This window comes from Struthio camelus, chromosome 26 (assembly GCF_040807025.1).
Source record: "Struthio camelus isolate bStrCam1 chromosome 26, bStrCam1.hap1, whole genome shotgun sequence".
In the NCBI taxonomy this organism is placed as follows: Eukaryota; Metazoa; Chordata; class Aves; order Struthioniformes; family Struthionidae; genus Struthio; species Struthio camelus.
The window spans coordinates 4,487,436-4,504,653 of NC_090967.1; the positions used below are offsets into that span (position 1 = coordinate 4,487,436).

The 17,218-nt window shown below is 62.8% G+C and overlaps 1 protein-coding gene across 5 annotated transcripts; it reads left to right on the plus strand.

The window, feature by feature from the left end:
• Positions 1 to 1,205: 1,205 nt before the first annotated feature.
• On the plus strand, positions 1,206 to 14,424 carry HDGFL2 (HDGF like 2). Of its 5 annotated transcripts, none has more exons than XM_068920001.1 (16): positions 1,206 to 1,392; positions 4,967 to 5,043; positions 5,126 to 5,264; positions 7,311 to 7,490; positions 7,931 to 8,047; positions 8,228 to 8,299; positions 8,693 to 8,840; positions 9,066 to 9,141; positions 9,248 to 9,533; positions 10,317 to 10,411; positions 10,894 to 10,964; positions 11,359 to 11,429; positions 11,535 to 11,636; positions 11,734 to 11,947; positions 12,895 to 13,024; positions 13,326 to 14,424. In XM_068920001.1, exons 1-16 carry the CDS (start codon positions 1,321 to 1,323, stop codon positions 13,420 to 13,422), a joined length of 1,947 nt encoding a protein of 648 aa, XP_068776102.1. In that variant the 5' UTR covers positions 1,206 to 1,320; the 3' UTR covers positions 13,423 to 14,424. The 5 variants fall into 5 exon arrangements, with proteins under 5 accessions (XP_068776102.1, XP_068776104.1, XP_068776105.1 ...); XM_068920003.1 differs by having other exon boundaries at positions 1,211 to 1,392; positions 13,329 to 14,424; XM_068920004.1 differs by having other exon boundaries at positions 1,211 to 1,392; positions 10,323 to 10,411.
• The last annotated feature ends 2,794 nt before the right edge of the window (positions 14,425 to 17,218 follow it).

Genomic DNA, 17,218 nt, shown 5'->3' on the forward strand with positions numbered 1-17,218 from the left:
CCCAGCCCTCCCTCTGGTCCCTGTCCGGTGCCCCCCAGCCCTGGCCCCCCAGCCCCACACTCCCCAGCCCTGGCGCCAGGCCCTGTCCCGCACCCTATAGCCCCAGCCCCACACCCCAAGGCTGGGGCTCCCCATAGCTCCAGCTCCCAAACCACAGCCCTGTCCCTCAGCCCAGCCCCCATCCTATAGCCCCAGCCCCACACCCCAAGGCTGGGGCTCCCCATAGCCCCAGCCCCCAAACCACAGCCCTGTCCCTCAGCCCAGCCCCCATCCTATAGCCCCAGCCCCACACTGCAAGGCCATGGTTCCCCATAGCCCCTGCCCTACACCCCAGAGCCCTGGCCCCCAAATCACAGCCTTACCCCACAGCCCGGCCCTGGCCCCCACCCCATAGCCCCAGCCTCACACCACAAGGCCATAGTTCCCCATAGCCCCAGACCCTGCCCCAGACCACAGCCCTATCCCTCACCCCACAGCCCAGCCCCTGACCCCCACCCTATAGCTCCAGCCCCATACCACAAGGCCATGGTTCCCCATAGCTCAGCCCCTGCCCCAGAGCCCCAGCTCCCAAACCACAGCCCAGCCCCACACCACAAGGCCATGGTTCCCCATAGCCCCAGACCCTGCCCCCTCTCCCGCCCCCCACAGCCCAGCCCCAGCCCCACACCACAAGGCCATGGTTCCCCATAGCCCCAGACCCTGCCCCCCTCCCACCCCCCACAGCCCAGCCCCAGCCCCACACCACGAGGCCATGGTTCCCCATAGCCCCAGACCCTGGCCCCCCTCCCACCACCCACAGCCCAGCCCCACACCCCCTGGTGCCGTCCCCCTCCCCAGAGCCCCAGACCCTGGCCCCCCTCCCACCCCCCACAGTCCAGCCCCTCGCCCCCCAAGTGCCGCCCCCCTCCCCAGAGCCCCAGACCCTGGCCCCCCTCCCCAGCCCCAGACCCCCAGGTGCCGTCCCCCTCCCCACAGCCCCAGCCCCACGGTCCTGCCCTTCATCTCGCACCCCCCCACCCCCCTCCCCACAGCCCGGCCCGGCCGCGGCCCCCCGCCCCCTCCCGGCCACGCCCCTCGGCGCCCCCTCCTCGGCCCCGCTCACGGCGCCGCCCAATCCCGTTATCCCGCCGTCCTCCTCGCCTGGCTCCCATTGGTCGGAGCGGCTGAGCGACGCGGCGCCCAGCCAACGGGAGACGGGCGCTGCGGGGCGGGGGCGGGACATCCTGCGGGCCGAGGGCTGGTCTCCGCCCCCCGCGGTTGCCCGGTGCTGCCCGCGGCCTGGGCCTTTGCCGCCGCCGCCCCGCCCCGCCCGCGGCCGCCATGCCGCACAGCTTCAAGCCCGGAGACCTGGTCTTCGCCAAGATGAAGGGGTACCCGCACTGGCCGGCGCGGGTGAGCCTGCGGGGTCCGCACCGCGGGGGGGGGAGGGGCCGTGCCGGCACCCGTACCGGGGCGCGGAGCCGCCAACCGGGTCGGGGGAGGGGGTCCCATTTCGGCACCCGTACCCGGATAGGGCTCCGGTACCGGGATGGGGGTCTGGTACCGGCACCCGTACCGGAATAGGGGTCCGGTACCGGGGTGGGGGTCCGGTACCGGCACCGGTACCGGGATGGTGATCTGGTACCGGCACCCGTACCGGGATGGGAGTTTGGTACTGGTACTCGTACTGGGATGGGGGTCCGGTACCGGCATGGGGATCTGGTACCAGTACCCATACCGGGACAGGGATCCGGTATTGGCCCCTGTACCAGGATGGGGATCCAGTACTGGTACCTGTACCGGGATGGGGGTCTGGTACCGGGATGGGGATCTGGTATTGGCACCTGTACTGGGATGGGGATCCAGTACTGGTACCCATACCGGGATGGGGGTCTGGTACCGGGATGGGGATCCAGTACTGGTGCCTGTACCGGGATGGGGGTCTGGTACCGGGATGGGGATCTGGTATTGGCACCTGTACCGGGATGGGGATCCAGTACTGGTACCCATACCGGGATGGGGGTCTGGTACCGGGATGGGGATCCAGTACTGGTGCCTGTACCAGGATGGGGGTCTGGTACCGGGATGGGGATCCAGTACTGGTACCCATACCGGGATGGGGGTCTGGTACCGGGATGGGGATCCAGTACTGGTACCTGTACCGGGATGGGGATCCAGTACTGGTGCCTGTACCGGGATGGGGGTCTGGTACCGGGATGGGGATCCAGTACTGGTACCCATACCGGGATGGGGGTCTGGTGCCAGCACCCATACCAGGATGGGGATTCAGTACCGTGATGGGGGTCCAGTACCTGCACCCATACCGGCATGGGGGTCTGTTACCAGCATGGGGGTCTGGTGCTGGCACCCATACCGGCATGGGGATTCAGTACCGTGATGGGGCTCCAGTACCAGCACCCATACCGGGATGGGGTTCTGGTCCCGGGATGGGGATCTGGTACCGGCATGGGGATCTGGTGCTGGCACCCATACCGGGATGGGGATTCAGTACTGTGATGGGGGTCCGGTACCTGCACCCATACTGGGATAGGGTTCTAGTCCCGGGATGGGGGTCTGGTCCTGGCACCCATACTGGGATGGGGAATCCCAAAATGGGATGGAGGTGCTGTCCTGCACCAGTACTGGGATGGGGGTCCGGTACCAGGATGGGGATCCGGTACTGGCACCTGTACTGGGATGGGGAATCCTGAAATGGGATTGGGGTGCTGTCCTGCACCAGTACCAAGATGGGGGTCTGGTACGAGGATGGGGGTCCAGTACCGGCACCTGTACCGGGATGGGGAATCCCGAAATGGGGTGGGGGTGCCGTCCTGCACCAGTATCGGGATGGGGGTCTGGTACCAGGATCTGCGCCGGGATGGGGGCCCACACCAGCACCCGCCCCGAGGCAGGGCCTGGGGGCCCCTGCCGACACCCGTTCTGGGACCTGCCCCCAGAGGGATGGGGCGTCCCGTACGGAGAGGGGGAAGCGGGGAAGTCGCTCACCGGTAGGGGGTCTCGCACCCCTGCACAGGAGGACCCCGTTCCCCCTCCCTGGGTTGCCCCACTCCTGCTCCCCAGCACCCTGAGCCCTCCCTTCTGACCTGCACCCAGGGGAGACCCCGACCCCCTTTGGGGTCAGCCCGTAGGGGCTCGGCCCTGCCTCACCCGCTGGCCCCCGTGGCCTGGGGACCCTGCTGACGTGCCCTGCTCGACCCTGGGGAGACCTCTGTTGTCACCCCCCTCTCTGCAGGGACCCCTGGCATCACCTCCCTTCTGCAGAGCCCCCGAGGGGGTTCCTCTCCCCTCTCTCCCTACAGCCCCCCATGCAGGGACCCCAGGACACCTCTGTCCTCCCTGCATCCCCCCGTGAGCCCCTCCCAGGGCCACTCTCCTGGGGACTGGGGCTCCAGGCAGCCCTGTGGGCGTCCCTCGCAGGCCACCCCGGTCCCCAGACCCAGCACCTTGGAGAAGTCTCGCCCTGGGAGTTCAACCCTCACTCTCCATCCTCATCCTCCTGCCCACCGGGCAAGACCTGTCCCTGCAAAGACCCTGATTCCCCTTTCTGCCTCCCCACCTGGAAGTCGCCCCGCTCTGGGCCCCAGCTCGGTGCTGTCCCACCCCGGGGAGAGCAGAAGGGGCCTGTGTTTGTGGAGGGATGAGGGAGAGCTCTGGGATCCAGGGCTTTGTGCCTCAGTGGGGCCGGGGCTGCAGTTGGGAGGCTGGACATGGTGGTGGGGGGTTGCTGGGGCTCCTGTCTACGTGGGACGTGTACCAGGGGCTGTGGCTGAGCGCTGGCAGGGTGCTGGATCGGAGGGTACTGCCGCAGCTGGTGGGATGTGGACAGGGTGAGGGGCAATGGATGGCAGGCTGGGGGATGACCGGTCCTGGTTGTGAGCTGTTGGATGGGGTGACAGTGTTGTAATGCCTGGAGGAGACCTGGAAGGAGCAGTCAGAGTGGGGACAGCTGTGAACTAACGAGGAGGGCCTGGGGGGACAGGGAGCGCAAGGCAGATCGGGGGCTTGGATGAAGGTCTCCGGTTGTACCTGTTGGCAGCTGAAGGAGAGGCAGGTTCATCCACTTGGAGGTGTCCGATGGCAAGAGATGGCAGGCGGAAATGCTGTGGGATCGGGGCCAACAGGTGTCAGGGAGGCTCTGGGTGCTGGAGACGACGATGCTTGGCTGCACTGCACCGCGAGATCTAGGATACCGTCCCCACCGCCCCTGCGCTGTCGTGGCTTGCCTAGTGCCGGGTGCTTGGCTCCGGGAGGACTCGGTCGTTCCAAGAGGGTGCTCGTGTTGCCGGCGTCTGCAGCCTGTCCTGCTTTAGCTCGCTTGCTCCTTTGGGGAAGGCTCCTCTCCGAAGACTTCCCCAGCACGCGGGGCAGCCCCTGCGCACCCCCGAGGCTCCTGCCTGCAGCTGTGCCCCCAGCCTAGACCACGTGGAAGCAAACTGACGGGCGCTGGAGCCAGCGCAGCGTGCGGGACGAAGACAGGGTTGCCCGTGCGTCCTGCTGGCAGCTGGGCTTCTCCTGTGGCCTGTCTCCAGCCAGGAAGGACCCTCCGGCCGCCCGCTGGAGCAATCACCCACCGGGCTGGAGGGGGTTCCCTCAGGCGTCCAGCCGTGCCGCCCCGACGGGTGGCTCGTGCGATGGATCTCTGGGGAGTAGCACAAGGCCCGCGTTTCCCTGGGTGTTGAGCCCGGCAGTGGAGAGATGAACCCACGCTTTCGTGCCAAGCTCTAGCCATAGAGCACCCATGCTGGATCCCTTCTGTTACTCTTCTAGAGATCCCGCTCGGCCGTAAAGCTGCATTAGGACTCTGTGCGTAGCAAGTTCCCTGTCGGGGTGCTTTGTTGCCGTGCTTGCCTCCAAGTGTGTGTGTGTGCGCTGGAGTCCGACGCTGCTAGCCGGGGCTAACGTGCCTTGCAGAGGACATGCTCAAGCCGCTCTCTCTGACCACCTCCTGCTTTGGGTTTCCTTTCAGATCGATGACATCGCGGACGGCGCTGTGAAACCCCCGCCGAACAAGTACCCCATCTTCTTCTTCGGCACTCACGAGACGTAAGCGCTGCCTCGCTCCTCTCTCCGGGCTTTGCCCCGCTTGCCTCTGCTTTGGGCTCACCTCTGCTTTGTTTCTCTCCAGCGCCTTCTTGGGCCCCAAAGACCTGTTCCCCTATGAAAAGTATAAGGACAAATATGGGAAACCAAACAAGAGAAAAGGCTTCAACGAGGGATTATGGGAAATCCAGAACAACCCTCATGCCAGTTACAGTGCCCCTCCGGTGAGTGTGGGCCTCACGTGGCGGGGGGTCAGCAGAGGACGTGGGCTGCCGAGCGCCTTCATCTCTCCTCTCCTCCGAGTCGCTATCCTCCTTTTTCTGCTTCTCATTGCTATGGTGTCTACGCGCTTCTGTGTCACAGATCAGCTTTCTCAGGGTTGAAATAGCTTCCCTTTCCTGCCCTCCCCCTCTCTGCGAAAGAGTCAGCCCTCCTCGTCCTCCGAGAGGTAGGCACCTTTGCCCCATCTTCGAGATGGAACCGGGGACGTGCCTTGTGTGGCTTGCCCAAAGCCACAGAGGATTTCTTTGTCGGAGCGAGAACTGAGACTTGCTAGTCCCCGGCTCGCAGCCCTGTGCGTACACTGTTGGGCAGTCCCTCTCTTCATCCATTTCTGAGGTCCTGGGCCAAAAGCCACTGACCGCTCCTTCAGCGGGCTTTGGAGCAGGCCGGGAGACAGCTGTTTGCTGACAATTGTTTGTGTGTACGAGGGACACTTTGTAACAATAATTGTATGATACAATTTATTGTATAGTGATCTTCAAAGAAGGCGTCCAAAGCAGCTTCATAGGCAGTTGGTCTGAAGAGACAGAGGAAGGTTTTTAAGGTGAGCTACAAAGACAAGATGGCCTTGAGGTAGGCAGGCTCAGATGTGTAGGGAATGAGCCACTCCTAGCTGTGCTGCTGCCAGTGCAGGAGAGAGGATGTGGTTTGGAGCGAGTAGCTGTGGGAGATGGTTGACCCAGGATCACAGATACAGGATGAGGTGAGACCATGGATGCACTTGAAAACCTGGAGAGCAGCTTCGGCTTGTACACAGAGGTGGGCGGGAGCTTGGTGACGGTGAGGGAGGCAGCACCTGCTTTGCCCAGCGACTGCTTAGCGCCACCCTGACCTCTCGGCAGGGTGAGGAAGCCCCGTACTGAAGGGCCTGTTGTGATTGAGAGGCTGTGATTGAGGCAGCAACAAATGTCCCGGCAAGGTGAGAGGTTCACTAGTGCCAACTGCCATCTTGTGACTGAAGCGGCTGGAGAAGCAGAAGAAGAGACCGAAGTAGAGGGTCTTTTTTTGCTTTTGAGACCAAATGAAGAAAGATGCCAGGAAAAGTCAAAGACGAGGAGCCTTTCCAGCAGGAAGACTTCAGTGCTGGAAGAATCCTGGCACTAGGGAATGCTGCTCCTGCCAGGCATGAAGAGACTGAAACAGTCCAGAAGACGGGAGCTCAGTCACCTTCAGCTTGGGTGCGATGTGCTTGCATAAGGAACTTCATGCTGGGCTGGTGGAAAACCAGGAGATCTTCCCTACGTGGGGCCGCAAGAGTGAGGGAATAGGACAAGAGAAATCCCAACTGGGCAAGAGCAGCGGCTGCCGCACTGGACTCCTCGTGTGGGGCTTTCCAAGGGGGAAGGTGTACGAGGTGCAGTGGGGTGAAGCCAATGAGAAGGAAGAGGCCTGATCTCAGATGAAGACTGGCAGCCATCTTGCTGGAGGAGACCAGCCCCTCGCTGCTGCTGGAGGAGAGGTTAAGCTGAGCCTCCAAGCCCAAGCTTTTCTGGCACCTCTAGGGCAGGGAAAGGCTGAGATGCCACGGAGGCCATCAAGTCTAGGCTTCTCCAAGGATCTTACATGGCCCCAGACTTTGTCAGAGCGTGAGGGTGCTGGGGAAGAGGGGAGTGAGGCAGCAGTAGGTGGAGGCTGAGCTGGGGGATTCAGAGGGAAGGTGTTGCTGGTGGTCTCAGAGGGGGTGGTATGTAAGGGGCCTTGGGAAGGGGGTGCAGGGGAATTAGAAGGGGGTCTGCTGAGTCTGCCCTCATTGAAGGGCTGCGTAATGTTGTCCCTCCGCCCCAGAGCCGTGCTGAAGGGTTCTGGCTCCCACCAGCGGGACCTTACCAGGAGGGAATGCTGCCCCGTGGTCCTCTCTGTGTGCGCACCTCTCTGCTCAGTGCTGCTGTCCATTGCTCCTTACCCTTTTGTGCCCCATCTCCTCTCCATCCTGATGTGTCACAGGCCTGTTGGGGCAATGACACAGTTCTTGTCTCCGCTGTCTTTAGCCTGCAAGCTCCTCTGACAGTGACGTTCCTGAGAACGACCCGATGGGGGGAAGCGATGTAGGCGATGATGAGGAAGACGCTGCCATGGCTGCAGCCGCCGTGGAGAAAATGGAAAGCGATGAGGACTCGGACCGAGGCAGTGACCACAGTGGGCTCAAGCGAAAGTCACTGGCTATGAAAGTGAGCATGGGCTGAGGTGCTACCAAGCAGTGGGGACAGGCGGGTGCCCTGATCAGGAGGAAGCTGTGAGATGGTTGTTGGGCCCACCACTGAGCTGTACCTCCCTCCAAAGTGAAATATAGCATATCAAACTCATTGTGGCAGGAGGTGAAGAAGCCAATCCCCTCTGCATGCTCCACTGGGAGATTGGGTTCAGTGTGTATTTGGGAGTCTCACAGTCATCTCGCTTCATCCGTGAGATGCTGGGGCAACCAAGTCCTGGTGCGGCTTGCAGTCAGGGAGTGAGGCCAGAGCTGCATGTCTTTTCTGAGCGCGCCTGGCTGGTCTTGCAAGGCTCTTTAGGGAGAGGTGGACAAAGCCCCTTGCTAGGAAGCATTTGCTGTCTGTTGTGGGTGTAGAGGGGGTGGGCTTCTCTCATGTCATTGCTTCTTGGATATCAGATGCCTGTGGCGAAACGGCCTCGGAAATCTTCCAGTGACCTGGATCAGGGCAGCCCCTCCCTGACAGAAGAAGAGAACTCGGAAACGTCTTCTGAGTCGGAGAAAAACAGTGACCAGGTGAGCGGGTTTGGGGATGCGCTTGTGTGGAGGCTGGCGAGGTGGTGCTGAAAGGGCTGTAGGAAGAGCTTTGCCATCTGCAGGGGTGATGGCACTTAGTCAGGGCGTGGGGGAAGCCGACGGCTTCCTAAGCCGTAATGAGACTGTTGCTCATTTCTTAATACCTGCGTTTTCCTCCAGGACTTCACTCCCGAGAAGAAGCCGGTGGCCAGGGCTCCCCGGAGGATGCCTGCAGGAGGGAGGAAGAAGAAGGTAAAAGACTCGTGGAGTGGTCGGCTTTGTGCATTGCTGCTTTGCTCTTTGCCACTCTCTCCTGGGTGGCAAGTCAGTCCGTAGCTTAGGGATCTGACTTTTGCCAGCTTCTGGCATGGCCAGGAGCTAGAGGAGGGGGAGACTTCATACACCCAACCCAGACCTGCTCTGCGGTGCTGCATGAGAGAAGTGGGAAAGAAGGCTGAGCTCTGCACTGCCTCGAGCAGGGACCGGGAGGATAGGGGAGCTCTGCCCCGGGCTGTTTGTAGGTTCGATGGTAGAAGAGACCTTGCTTGTGTCTCAGCGACCTGTCTGGGCCCTTTGCTGCCGTGTTGTGGGGCATACTGCTGGCCACCCCCGTTCCCTCCGTCCAATCCCACTCTATGCTTGCAGAAAGTAGAGTCTGGCTCTGACTCAGACTCCAAAGTGGACTCGGACTCAGAGATGGGAAATGCAGCTGTGGACATGACCAAGTCGGACTCCAACTCCGATTCAGATTCGGATGTGTCTGTGAAGAAGGCTCCGCGGGGCAGGAAGCCAGGTAATGCCAAGGCGGCCTCACGTACCGCAGCTGGGCTGCTGCTGCTTTCCTCAGGAGACTGGAAAGCACGTGAGGCTGGGGGGCTCCTGCCAGACACTGCAGGGGACCCTTTTATTGTGGGCATTTTCTGGCCCATATCTGAATGGCCTCGGTTCCCCTGATCAGAGCTGTTTTAACAGAGCAATAACCTGGGCTCCTGCTGAACATCTGTCTGTTGTCTTGCAGCTGAGAAACCCCCTCCGAAGCCTCGTGGCAGGAAACCGAAGCCTGAGCGTGTCCCGACCAGCTCCAGCAGCGACAGGTGAGATTGGCCACAGCACAACTGGGAACACTGTCACCCGCTGGGCTGGGGGCTTGCTGGTGTCCCCTCCTGCATGAGGGGTCCCAGCATGCTCTGTCCCTTGCAGTGACAGTGACAGCGACGTGGACCGCATCAGTGAGTGGAAGAGGCGGGACGAAGAGCGGCGGCGGGAGCTGGAGGAGAAGAGGAAGAGGGAACAGGAGGAAGAGATCCGTCGGCTCCGGGAGCAGGAGAAGGAGGAGAAAGAGAAGAGGAAAGAGAAAGCGGAGAAGAGCGAGGAGATGCACTCAGACAGCGACAGCAGCGCAGATGATGAGGTGGCCAAGAAGGGCCGGAAAGCCCGGGCCAAGGCCCCCTCCTCCTCAGACTCCGAACTAGAGCTTGAGAAAGAGGTGCGTACAGAGTCGTGGAGGTGTGGGGAGTTGGGGGCAGACAGACACAGCCCATCCCCTCCCTATCAGGTCAGCAAAGACCTCCAGGACTGGCAGTGACCTGCTGTCTTGGTCCTCTGTCACCCCAGAGTTGTGCAGAGAGCAGTGGGAAGGGTTGTGTCCCTGGTTAGCTCCACACCTTGTAAAAGGGAGCTGTTCCCCTACCCCAGGATCTCCCCCATCCAGCTGCCGGCCTGGCATCTCTGTGGTGCTCTCCCTCCCATGACAGTCGTACTGGTTGCTCTTCTGTCAGCCCCAGAGCTTAGGAAAGGGTTAGCAGGTCTCAGCTGAAGTGCAGAGGAAGGTTGTCCGTGCTGCCTAGTGGTCAGAGGTGAGGTCTCCCTTATAGCCTGGTGACAGTTTCTCTATGGGGAGCGGGGGCAAGAAAACAGCACAAAGATCTGAGGTCTGGAAGGAAGCGTGTTTCTGCCCACACAGGCAGTCAGGTACCCCGAGGCTGGGTGGGCCAGTTTTGGTACGGGGAGGTTTACTTCTGGAGCAGTGCATGGCCATGGAGTAGCCAAGGTCCTTTCTTGTCTGGTGCTGGGGACGGCCCTGCATGCAAACTGATGGCACTGGTCACCGGCAACTTGAGGCAGTGAGGGAGCGGCTGCTGGCCGCTCACATGGCTGGATTGCGCCCAGCCAGGGCCAGGAGGACTGGAGTGGGCCATGGCACCGTCTCCCCGCAGCGGGGAGGGCTCTGCCGCAAGCTGCTCTCGCCTGCATTGTTCTCTCCTCCAAGGTAAAGAAGCCGGCAAAGAAGCAGCCCTCGGAGTTGTCAAGGAAACCAAATCAGAAGGAGAAGAGAGGCCGAGCGGAGGAGAAACCGCGGAACAAGTCAGCATCTCCCTTCCGTGTGCTTGGTGCTTTCTTCCTCCAGGGACAGGGTCCTTCCTTTGCTGGTGCCCAGGCCCTCCTGGCTGACACCCTAGGGTGGGGATGGGGGTCCCTTTTGGAGCTCTCTGTGATAGCAGCACCTGTGGTGAGGTTGTGGCTGCCTTCTCCCCTTCCTTTTGCTGGGGCTGGAGGAGGTGTTTGAGGGGCCCCAGTCTCAGCTTCCCTCTTATTTTTGGTCTCCGATGTTGCAGGGGAAGATTCTGGGAGGATCCCAGGACGTCGTTGCTTTGGGCTCTGCTTTTCTGCAATCCCAGGATGCTGGGGCATGGGGGAGCTGCTGTCTCAGGGCTCCTGTCTGTGAGCTGGGAGATGTGTGTGCATGGGTGGAGCGTGGCTGTCTCGTGCCCTGTCAGGCAGGACCATAGTTTCAGGCCTGCAGGCATCCTCTGAATGATCTTACTTCTTTCCTTTTCCTCCTGTAGACCTTTGAAAGTGGAACGAGGCCGGAAGAAATCTGACCTGATCCCAGAAAGGAGGATGGAGAAGAAAAAGGGTGAGGGAGCAGTTGCTCCTGAGATAGAAGGAGATGGCTGGGGAGGGGAGAACAGAGAGACAAGGGATCTGGGACTGGGTCCCCCATCTCAGGGAAGGGGAGCATCTCTCCAGCAGGGACCTGTGTGGTTGTGCTGCGGCCCTGCCCAGCGTTGCTGTGGTCCTGGCATGGCATTGGAAAGTGTTTACAGTGCAGAGACAGTGAGCTTCCCTTCCTGATCTCAGCGCACCCCACTCATCTGCTTTGGAGAGACCCCTGGGGCCTTTCTTGGCTTTGGAGATGTGGGATAAGACCAAACCCCTGCTGGGACGAGAGGTGTTGAGCTCTGGGCAGTCGCATGTTCTCCACCAGAGGTCAGTAACCTGATGCCTCGGCCTCTCTCTTGCTGTTCCAGAGCCCACAGTTGAAGAGAAACTTCAAAAGCTTCACAGTGAGATCAAGTTTGCCCTGAAGGTGGATAACCCGGTGAGTGTCTGGGGATGCTTGATTCCTCCTGCTGCCCGTGCAGGGCCAGATGTAACCAGCAGAAGGATTTCCAGGGAGTTTATGATCTTGGTGCCATCCCTGCAGGACATCAAGCGGTGTCTGAATGCGCTGGAGGAGCTGGGCTCGCTCCAGGTCACCTCTCACATCCTCCAGAAGCACACTGATGTGGTGGCTACTCTGAAAAAGGTACGGTGGGTACGAGCTGAACCCTCGATGCAGGAAGTGAGCCTGTTTGGGCTGGCTTGGCTCCAAGGTGCGTCCCTCCTCCCCCCTTCTGTTGCAGATCCGTCGCTATAAAGCCAACAAGGATGTGATGGAGAAAGCCGCCGAAGTCTACACCCGCTTGAAGTCACGCGTCCTGGGACCAAAGATGGAAGCGATCCAGAAAGCCAACAAAGCTGGGCCTGAGAAGGACAAGGGGGACGCGGAGAAGGGCCAGGAGAAGCTGTCGGGTGGGGAGACGCGGAATGAGAAGGGTGAAGAAGAGACAAATGCTGGTAACGCTCCCTGCATGTCTCGGGGCAGTTCCCTGGCTTGTCTGGACACGTAGCAAGCCCAGAGCCCTTCCCGGGGCATGGCAGCTCCTGCTGGGGCCCAGGGGCTTTGTTCAGCCAGGGATGGAAAGGGGGACACCTCTGGGTCTCGTGGTGGAGGGGATCGGCAGCCGCGTGTGGCGTCTCTGGTCCCTCGGTCGCTGGGTGCTGCAGGCAGTGGGAAGGGGCTCGTGAGGATCCCTGTCTCCCAATGCCTCTTTTTTTGCTGCAGCTTGTGGGAGAGGGCAGGTGCTGCAGAGCTGCTTAGAGAAGGGGCGGTTTAATCCCAGCTTCCCCAGCAGAGCATGTCTAAACCCAGGACTTGCACGTTTGACTGGGGGTTTGTGGGCTGAATATCAAGCACTCGTGGCAGTGAGAGCAGAGGGTAAACCTCAGTGCCCGCACCCTGCCTTTGTGTGTCTCTTGGCCAGCTTTTGGGCCAGGATAGCTCTGCGCTGCCAGCTTGAGGGCTTGTCCAAGGCACCAGGGAGATGTAGGAATTTGGAGACGCCCTTGGATGCCCGCTCAAGCTCTTGCGCAGGCAGCTGATGGCTGAGATCTTCCATCATTACGTGGCTGTGTGCCCAGTGGAGTCCCTTGCTGAGGATGTCTTAGTGGTGCTGCAAGAGACAGTGCCTTCCCGGAGAAGCTGGTGGGGAAAATCCACTCTGACAGCTGCCTCTGGGCTTGGGGAATTGAGTGTCTGGGGCCGCCCTCCTCGTAGCTGCTGTGGTTGGGCCGGACCGGACCGGAGATCCAGGGCTGTGGGCTCAGCCACGTGCCCCCTGCGTGAGCAGGGACAGCCTGCCTTGCCCTGGCCGTGAGGCCTCATGTTGCCCAGCGCTTATGGGCTGGGGTGGGTGAGATGTGCCATGGGGGCTCGGGTGTCCAAACCTCTCTCTTCCCTTTAGACTTGTCAGGCCCCGTGAACGGTGAGTCCTTGTCCCAAAAAGCAGAGGGCGCGGAGGAGAAGGAGCGAGACAAAAGCCAAGGGGCAGGAGCTGGAGAGCCAGAGACATCTGCCGAAGAGGCCCACAACAAGTGAGCGAGCAAGGGGCAGAGCAGCGCCCCGGCTGCGGCCGCCGGGACGTGCAGCACGTTGTGGGGGGGGGTCTCGGAAGCTCCTGGTCCCTCTGCTCTGATGCCCTTCCAACCTCTGGGAAGCTGGGCTCTTTCACGGCCAAGTTTGGGGGAGCTTGTGGGGTCTGCAGGGCTCTTCCCGGCTTGGGAAGGTGCCTGGGGCCCGGGAGAGGCGGTGCTGTGGGCAGAGGAGGCAAGCAGTGACGCTGGGGGGAGGCCGGGAGGGGAGAGGCTCTCACTGAGGTCTCTGTGCTCTCCCCAGCAGCGTGCAGGACTATCCCAACGCGGACCGGGCCGGGCCGGAGCGGGAGAGAGCTCGCGGGGAGTCAGAGTCTGTGGATGATGCGGAGGAGAGCTGAGGCTGCGGATCCCGCCTGGAGGAGGAGGATGCTGAGGGGGGGGGGGCCGCGCTGCCCGCTGCAGAGGGAGACCGGCCTCTGCCTTGCCCCGTGTTTGAGTTACTTCACTAAGTCACACAGTAGCTGATGTCCTAGGTCTTGTCCCGTGCCCCCGACCCCGTGAAAGCACCGACTCGGGGGGAGACTGTGCTGTTTGTCTGTATTTGTTCCCCCCGTTTGTTTGTTTTTTTTTCCCCCACCTAATTTCTTGTGATTTCAACCGACATGAAATGAATATAAAGGGTTTTTTAATGAAAAACACCAAGATCCCCATTGTCTATTTCTTGAGGCATCACTGGCTGTGACGAGGGAAGGGCAGGAGGATCCCTGTTCCCTTTGCCCCACTGTCTGGGGCAGTGACTGGGAAAAGCCCCCGTGGGCTCCCCTTCCCTCTGGTCCGGGCCCACCCCTAGGCAGGGACCAGGCACCCATGGGGGGGGGGGGTCCCTGTCCCGGCTGGTGCCTGCCGTAGCGCAGCGCGGCCACAGGCCTGGAGGGGTGGGGTGGGGGCAAGAGTAAGGCCCGGCTGTGGACCCAGGCGTGCCCTGCTGCACTGGGCTTGATTTTCCAGTGACTGTGCTGGGGGCAGCCGTGCTGGGCCCTGCCTTGGAAGCAAGGGGGGGGGGGGGGTGTCTTCTCCCACCAGTCAGGACCCCCCCCGACTTCCCACTGGTCTGAGCTTCCTTTCCTCCATCGTGACGTCCTGTTGGGCCGGAGGCGCCTGGCAGAGCTGTTGGAGCCTCGTCCCTCTGCTCCCGTGGAGGCAGCAGGGCTAGGCTCAGCTTTTGGGTAAAACTAAAGTGAAAATTGTGTATTGTCTCCTATCTGGGCCAGAGGACTCACTGTGGCGGCATCCTGCCTTGTGCTGGGCAGCATCTTGTCTGTCTGTCTGTCTTTCTGCTCTTTTGCAAGGATCTGAAGCTTTTGTATATGTAAAATAAAGATGTTCCCAGCTCAAACAGACGCTGCGTCCTTGAGTCCTGTTTGTGCCGCGAGCCGATCGCTCGCAAACTGCTGCAGCACCGGCCGGGGAGGGGGAGGCGGTTTGCCCCGGTGCTGCTTTCAGGCTGGTGTTGCTGTAACTTGGCCCTGGGGAGCCCGTGTTTTTTTTTTCCAGGGCTGATTTCATGCTCCAACCCTCCGTAAACAAAACCCAAATAAAACCCAAACAAACCCTGCGTGCCTCTTGCCCAATTCCCGGGAAGCAGGAGGCAGAGGGAGTTGCTGGGCTGGGGGCTGAGGGTTCAGCCTCTGGTTTGGGGGGACGCTGGAGCGAACTGGGGTTCGCCCCTGCACATGGGCAACTGGGGAAGACAGACCGGGGCCATAGGGCTGCCCCAGGGCCAGCTGGAGGATATGAACCCTCCTCCAATTCCACCCCCCCCCCGGCTGTTGCAGCCCTGCTCTTTGCAAGCAGCATCTCAGGGCAGTGATGGGCCAAAACCCAGCCCAGCTGGGCTACCCCAGCGCCGCAGCAAGGCAGGCCCTGCTAAAGGGCCGTGCGCCGCTCCGGGGCACCATGGGGGCCCCCTGCTCCGTCCCCTCCACCCAGGAAAGCCACATTAACGCCAAGACACCGGCAGCCTGGAGCAGAGCTTGTTGATGCCAAGACCAGAGCAGTTCCCCCCCCCCCCCCCCCCCCCCCCCCCCCGGCCCTCGTGCTGCGCTTGGGCTCCCCAGGGCGGCCGTGGGGGCTAGTCGAACCTGGCACCTTCCCGGCTTTGGTAGTCCTGCAGGACGCCGAGGAGGTTGGGGGTGCCGGTGGCCTCCTGGGTGGCCCGCGCCGCGGCGGTGGCCTCCAGCCAGGGCACCGGTGGGTTTTGCATCAGCAGCTGCAGCAGCTCCTCCAGCACATGCCAGGCCCGGGCCACCGCGGCGCTGCCCTGGGCCACCACCGCCCCGGGCAGCCCGTGCAGGGAGGTAGCCAGGGCAAAGGCGCCGTGCAGCTCGGCCATGTCGCGGTGGGCCCGCCGCACCGTGTCCCGCAGCGGCGCCGGCAGGTCCCTGCTCTGCGCCAGCAGCTGGAGGAAGGTGTCCTGCAGCTGCTGCGCCAGCGTCCGGCCCATGGCCAGCACCTGCGCCTCCACCTGCCCGCGCAGCGCCAGCGTCAGCGCGGGGCGAGGACACCCGGCCGGGTCACCCCTCGTCCCATCCCGGGCTCGGGGGCAGCCGGGGCCGTCCTTGCCTGGGTGCTGCTGCCGGGGCTGGCAGGCTCCTGGCCGGGGCTGGCCGGGCTCCACTGCAGCACCCGCAGCAGCTCGTGGCTGGGGCGAAGGCGGTCGCCCAAGCCCTGCTGGGTGGCCTCCACCTGCGAGGAAGATAGGGAAGGTGCCCGGGCAGGGTGGCGCCTGGGACAAGGAGGACTCGGAGGATGGCCTGATGCCCGGCGCGGGGAGCTCACCACGTGCAGGAGCTGGGAGAGCTGCGAGAGGCTGTGCTGCATGACCAGCCGACTCTGGCGCAGCTGCTGCAGGAGCCCGGCCACCACCCGCTCCCGCAGGCAGCTGCGCGGGGAGCCGCCGGGCTGGGGGCACCCAGCCGCCGCCGCCTCCAGCCCCTCCGCAGCCGCTTTCGCTGGGAGAGAGATGGAAGAGAGAGATGTGCAGAGAGGAGCCGGGCTGTGGGGACACCGTTGGGGGGGGGGGGACAATGGGGAGAGGCAGGCCAGCAGGGGATGGGACATGGGGACCTGCTCCCTGAGCAGCATCCTGGTATGGGGCATGGGGACCACCCCCCCCCCCCCAACACTGAGCAGCATCCCAGGACAGGACATTGGGACCCCTGAGCTGGAGCAGCATCCTGGTATGGGGCATGGTGATCCCAAGCAGCAACCTAGTGTGGGACAGGACATGGGGACCTCCCCAGCCCCCAAGCAGCAGCCCAGTACAGCATGGGACATGGGGACCTCAACCCCCGCAAGCAACATCCCGATATGGGATACGGGGACCCCTGACCCTGAGCAACATCCTGGTATGGTCCATGGGGACCCCCCCAACCCAGAGCAGCATCTCAATGCAGAGAGGGACACAGGGACCCCCCAGCAGCATCCCAGGGGCTCTTACCCGCCTGCTGCTCGCCCAGGGGCAGGTAGCAGTTGAACCACTCCTCGGACTTCTCCAGCACCCGGTCCATGCTGCGCAGGAAGAGCCGCCCGGCCGCGGTGCCCAGCACGGCGGGGAGGCTGAGGGCATCCTGCGGGGCGCCCGGCTGCTGGAGCAGGGTGGCCATGGGCTCGGTGGGCCTTCCCGCAGCCTAGGCGCATAGTGGGGCTGCCAGGCACCGTGCCCTGCCTGCGGCGAGGCAGGGGTGCACCTAGGGGCTCCCTCCGGGCTCCTGCTGGATGCTCATCTCCCCCCCCCCAAAAAAAACCAGCACTTGGGGGAGTTTGTCCCCCCTCCCCAAGTGCAACCCCCGGGGATCGGGCACCTGCTGGCGTGGCTGCAGGGTGGCCTCTTCCGCGGGGTCCTGGGCTGCTGCGGCTGCAGGGGGGGGACAGGGATGCTGAGCAGGGGTGGGGGGCTGCGAGTCCCCCACGGGGGGCACAGGGCTGGCATCTCCCCCGCCGCGCTCCACAGCCCTACTCACGCCAAACCCGGCTCGCTGGGCGGCCGGGGTCTGCGCTGGCCTCGGGGGCCGGCTGCGAGGGGGCGCGCGGGGGCTGGCTGCGGGACGGGCCGGAGGTGGGGGGGACGCCGGGCGCGCTGACCACCCTGTTCACTGCAAACTGAGCAGCAGCAGAGCTGAGCAGGGCCGCGGA

What these genes read in the sequence shown, in the direction of transcription:
- HDGFL2 (XM_068920001.1), top strand. Translation starts at nt 1,321, where the DNA reads ATGCCGCACAGCTTCAAGCCCGGAGACCTGGTCTTCGCCAAGATGAAG. An exon ending in ACCCGCACTGGCCGGCGCGG is followed by an intron (nt 1,393 to 4,966) that starts GTGAGCCTGCGG and finishes GTTTCCTTTCAG; the next exon opens with ATCGATGACATCGCGGACGG. An exon ending in TCCGCGGGGCAGGAAGCCAG is followed by an intron (nt 8,841 to 9,065) that starts GTAATGCCAAGG and finishes GTTGTCTTGCAG; the next exon opens with CTGAGAAACCCCCTCCGAAG.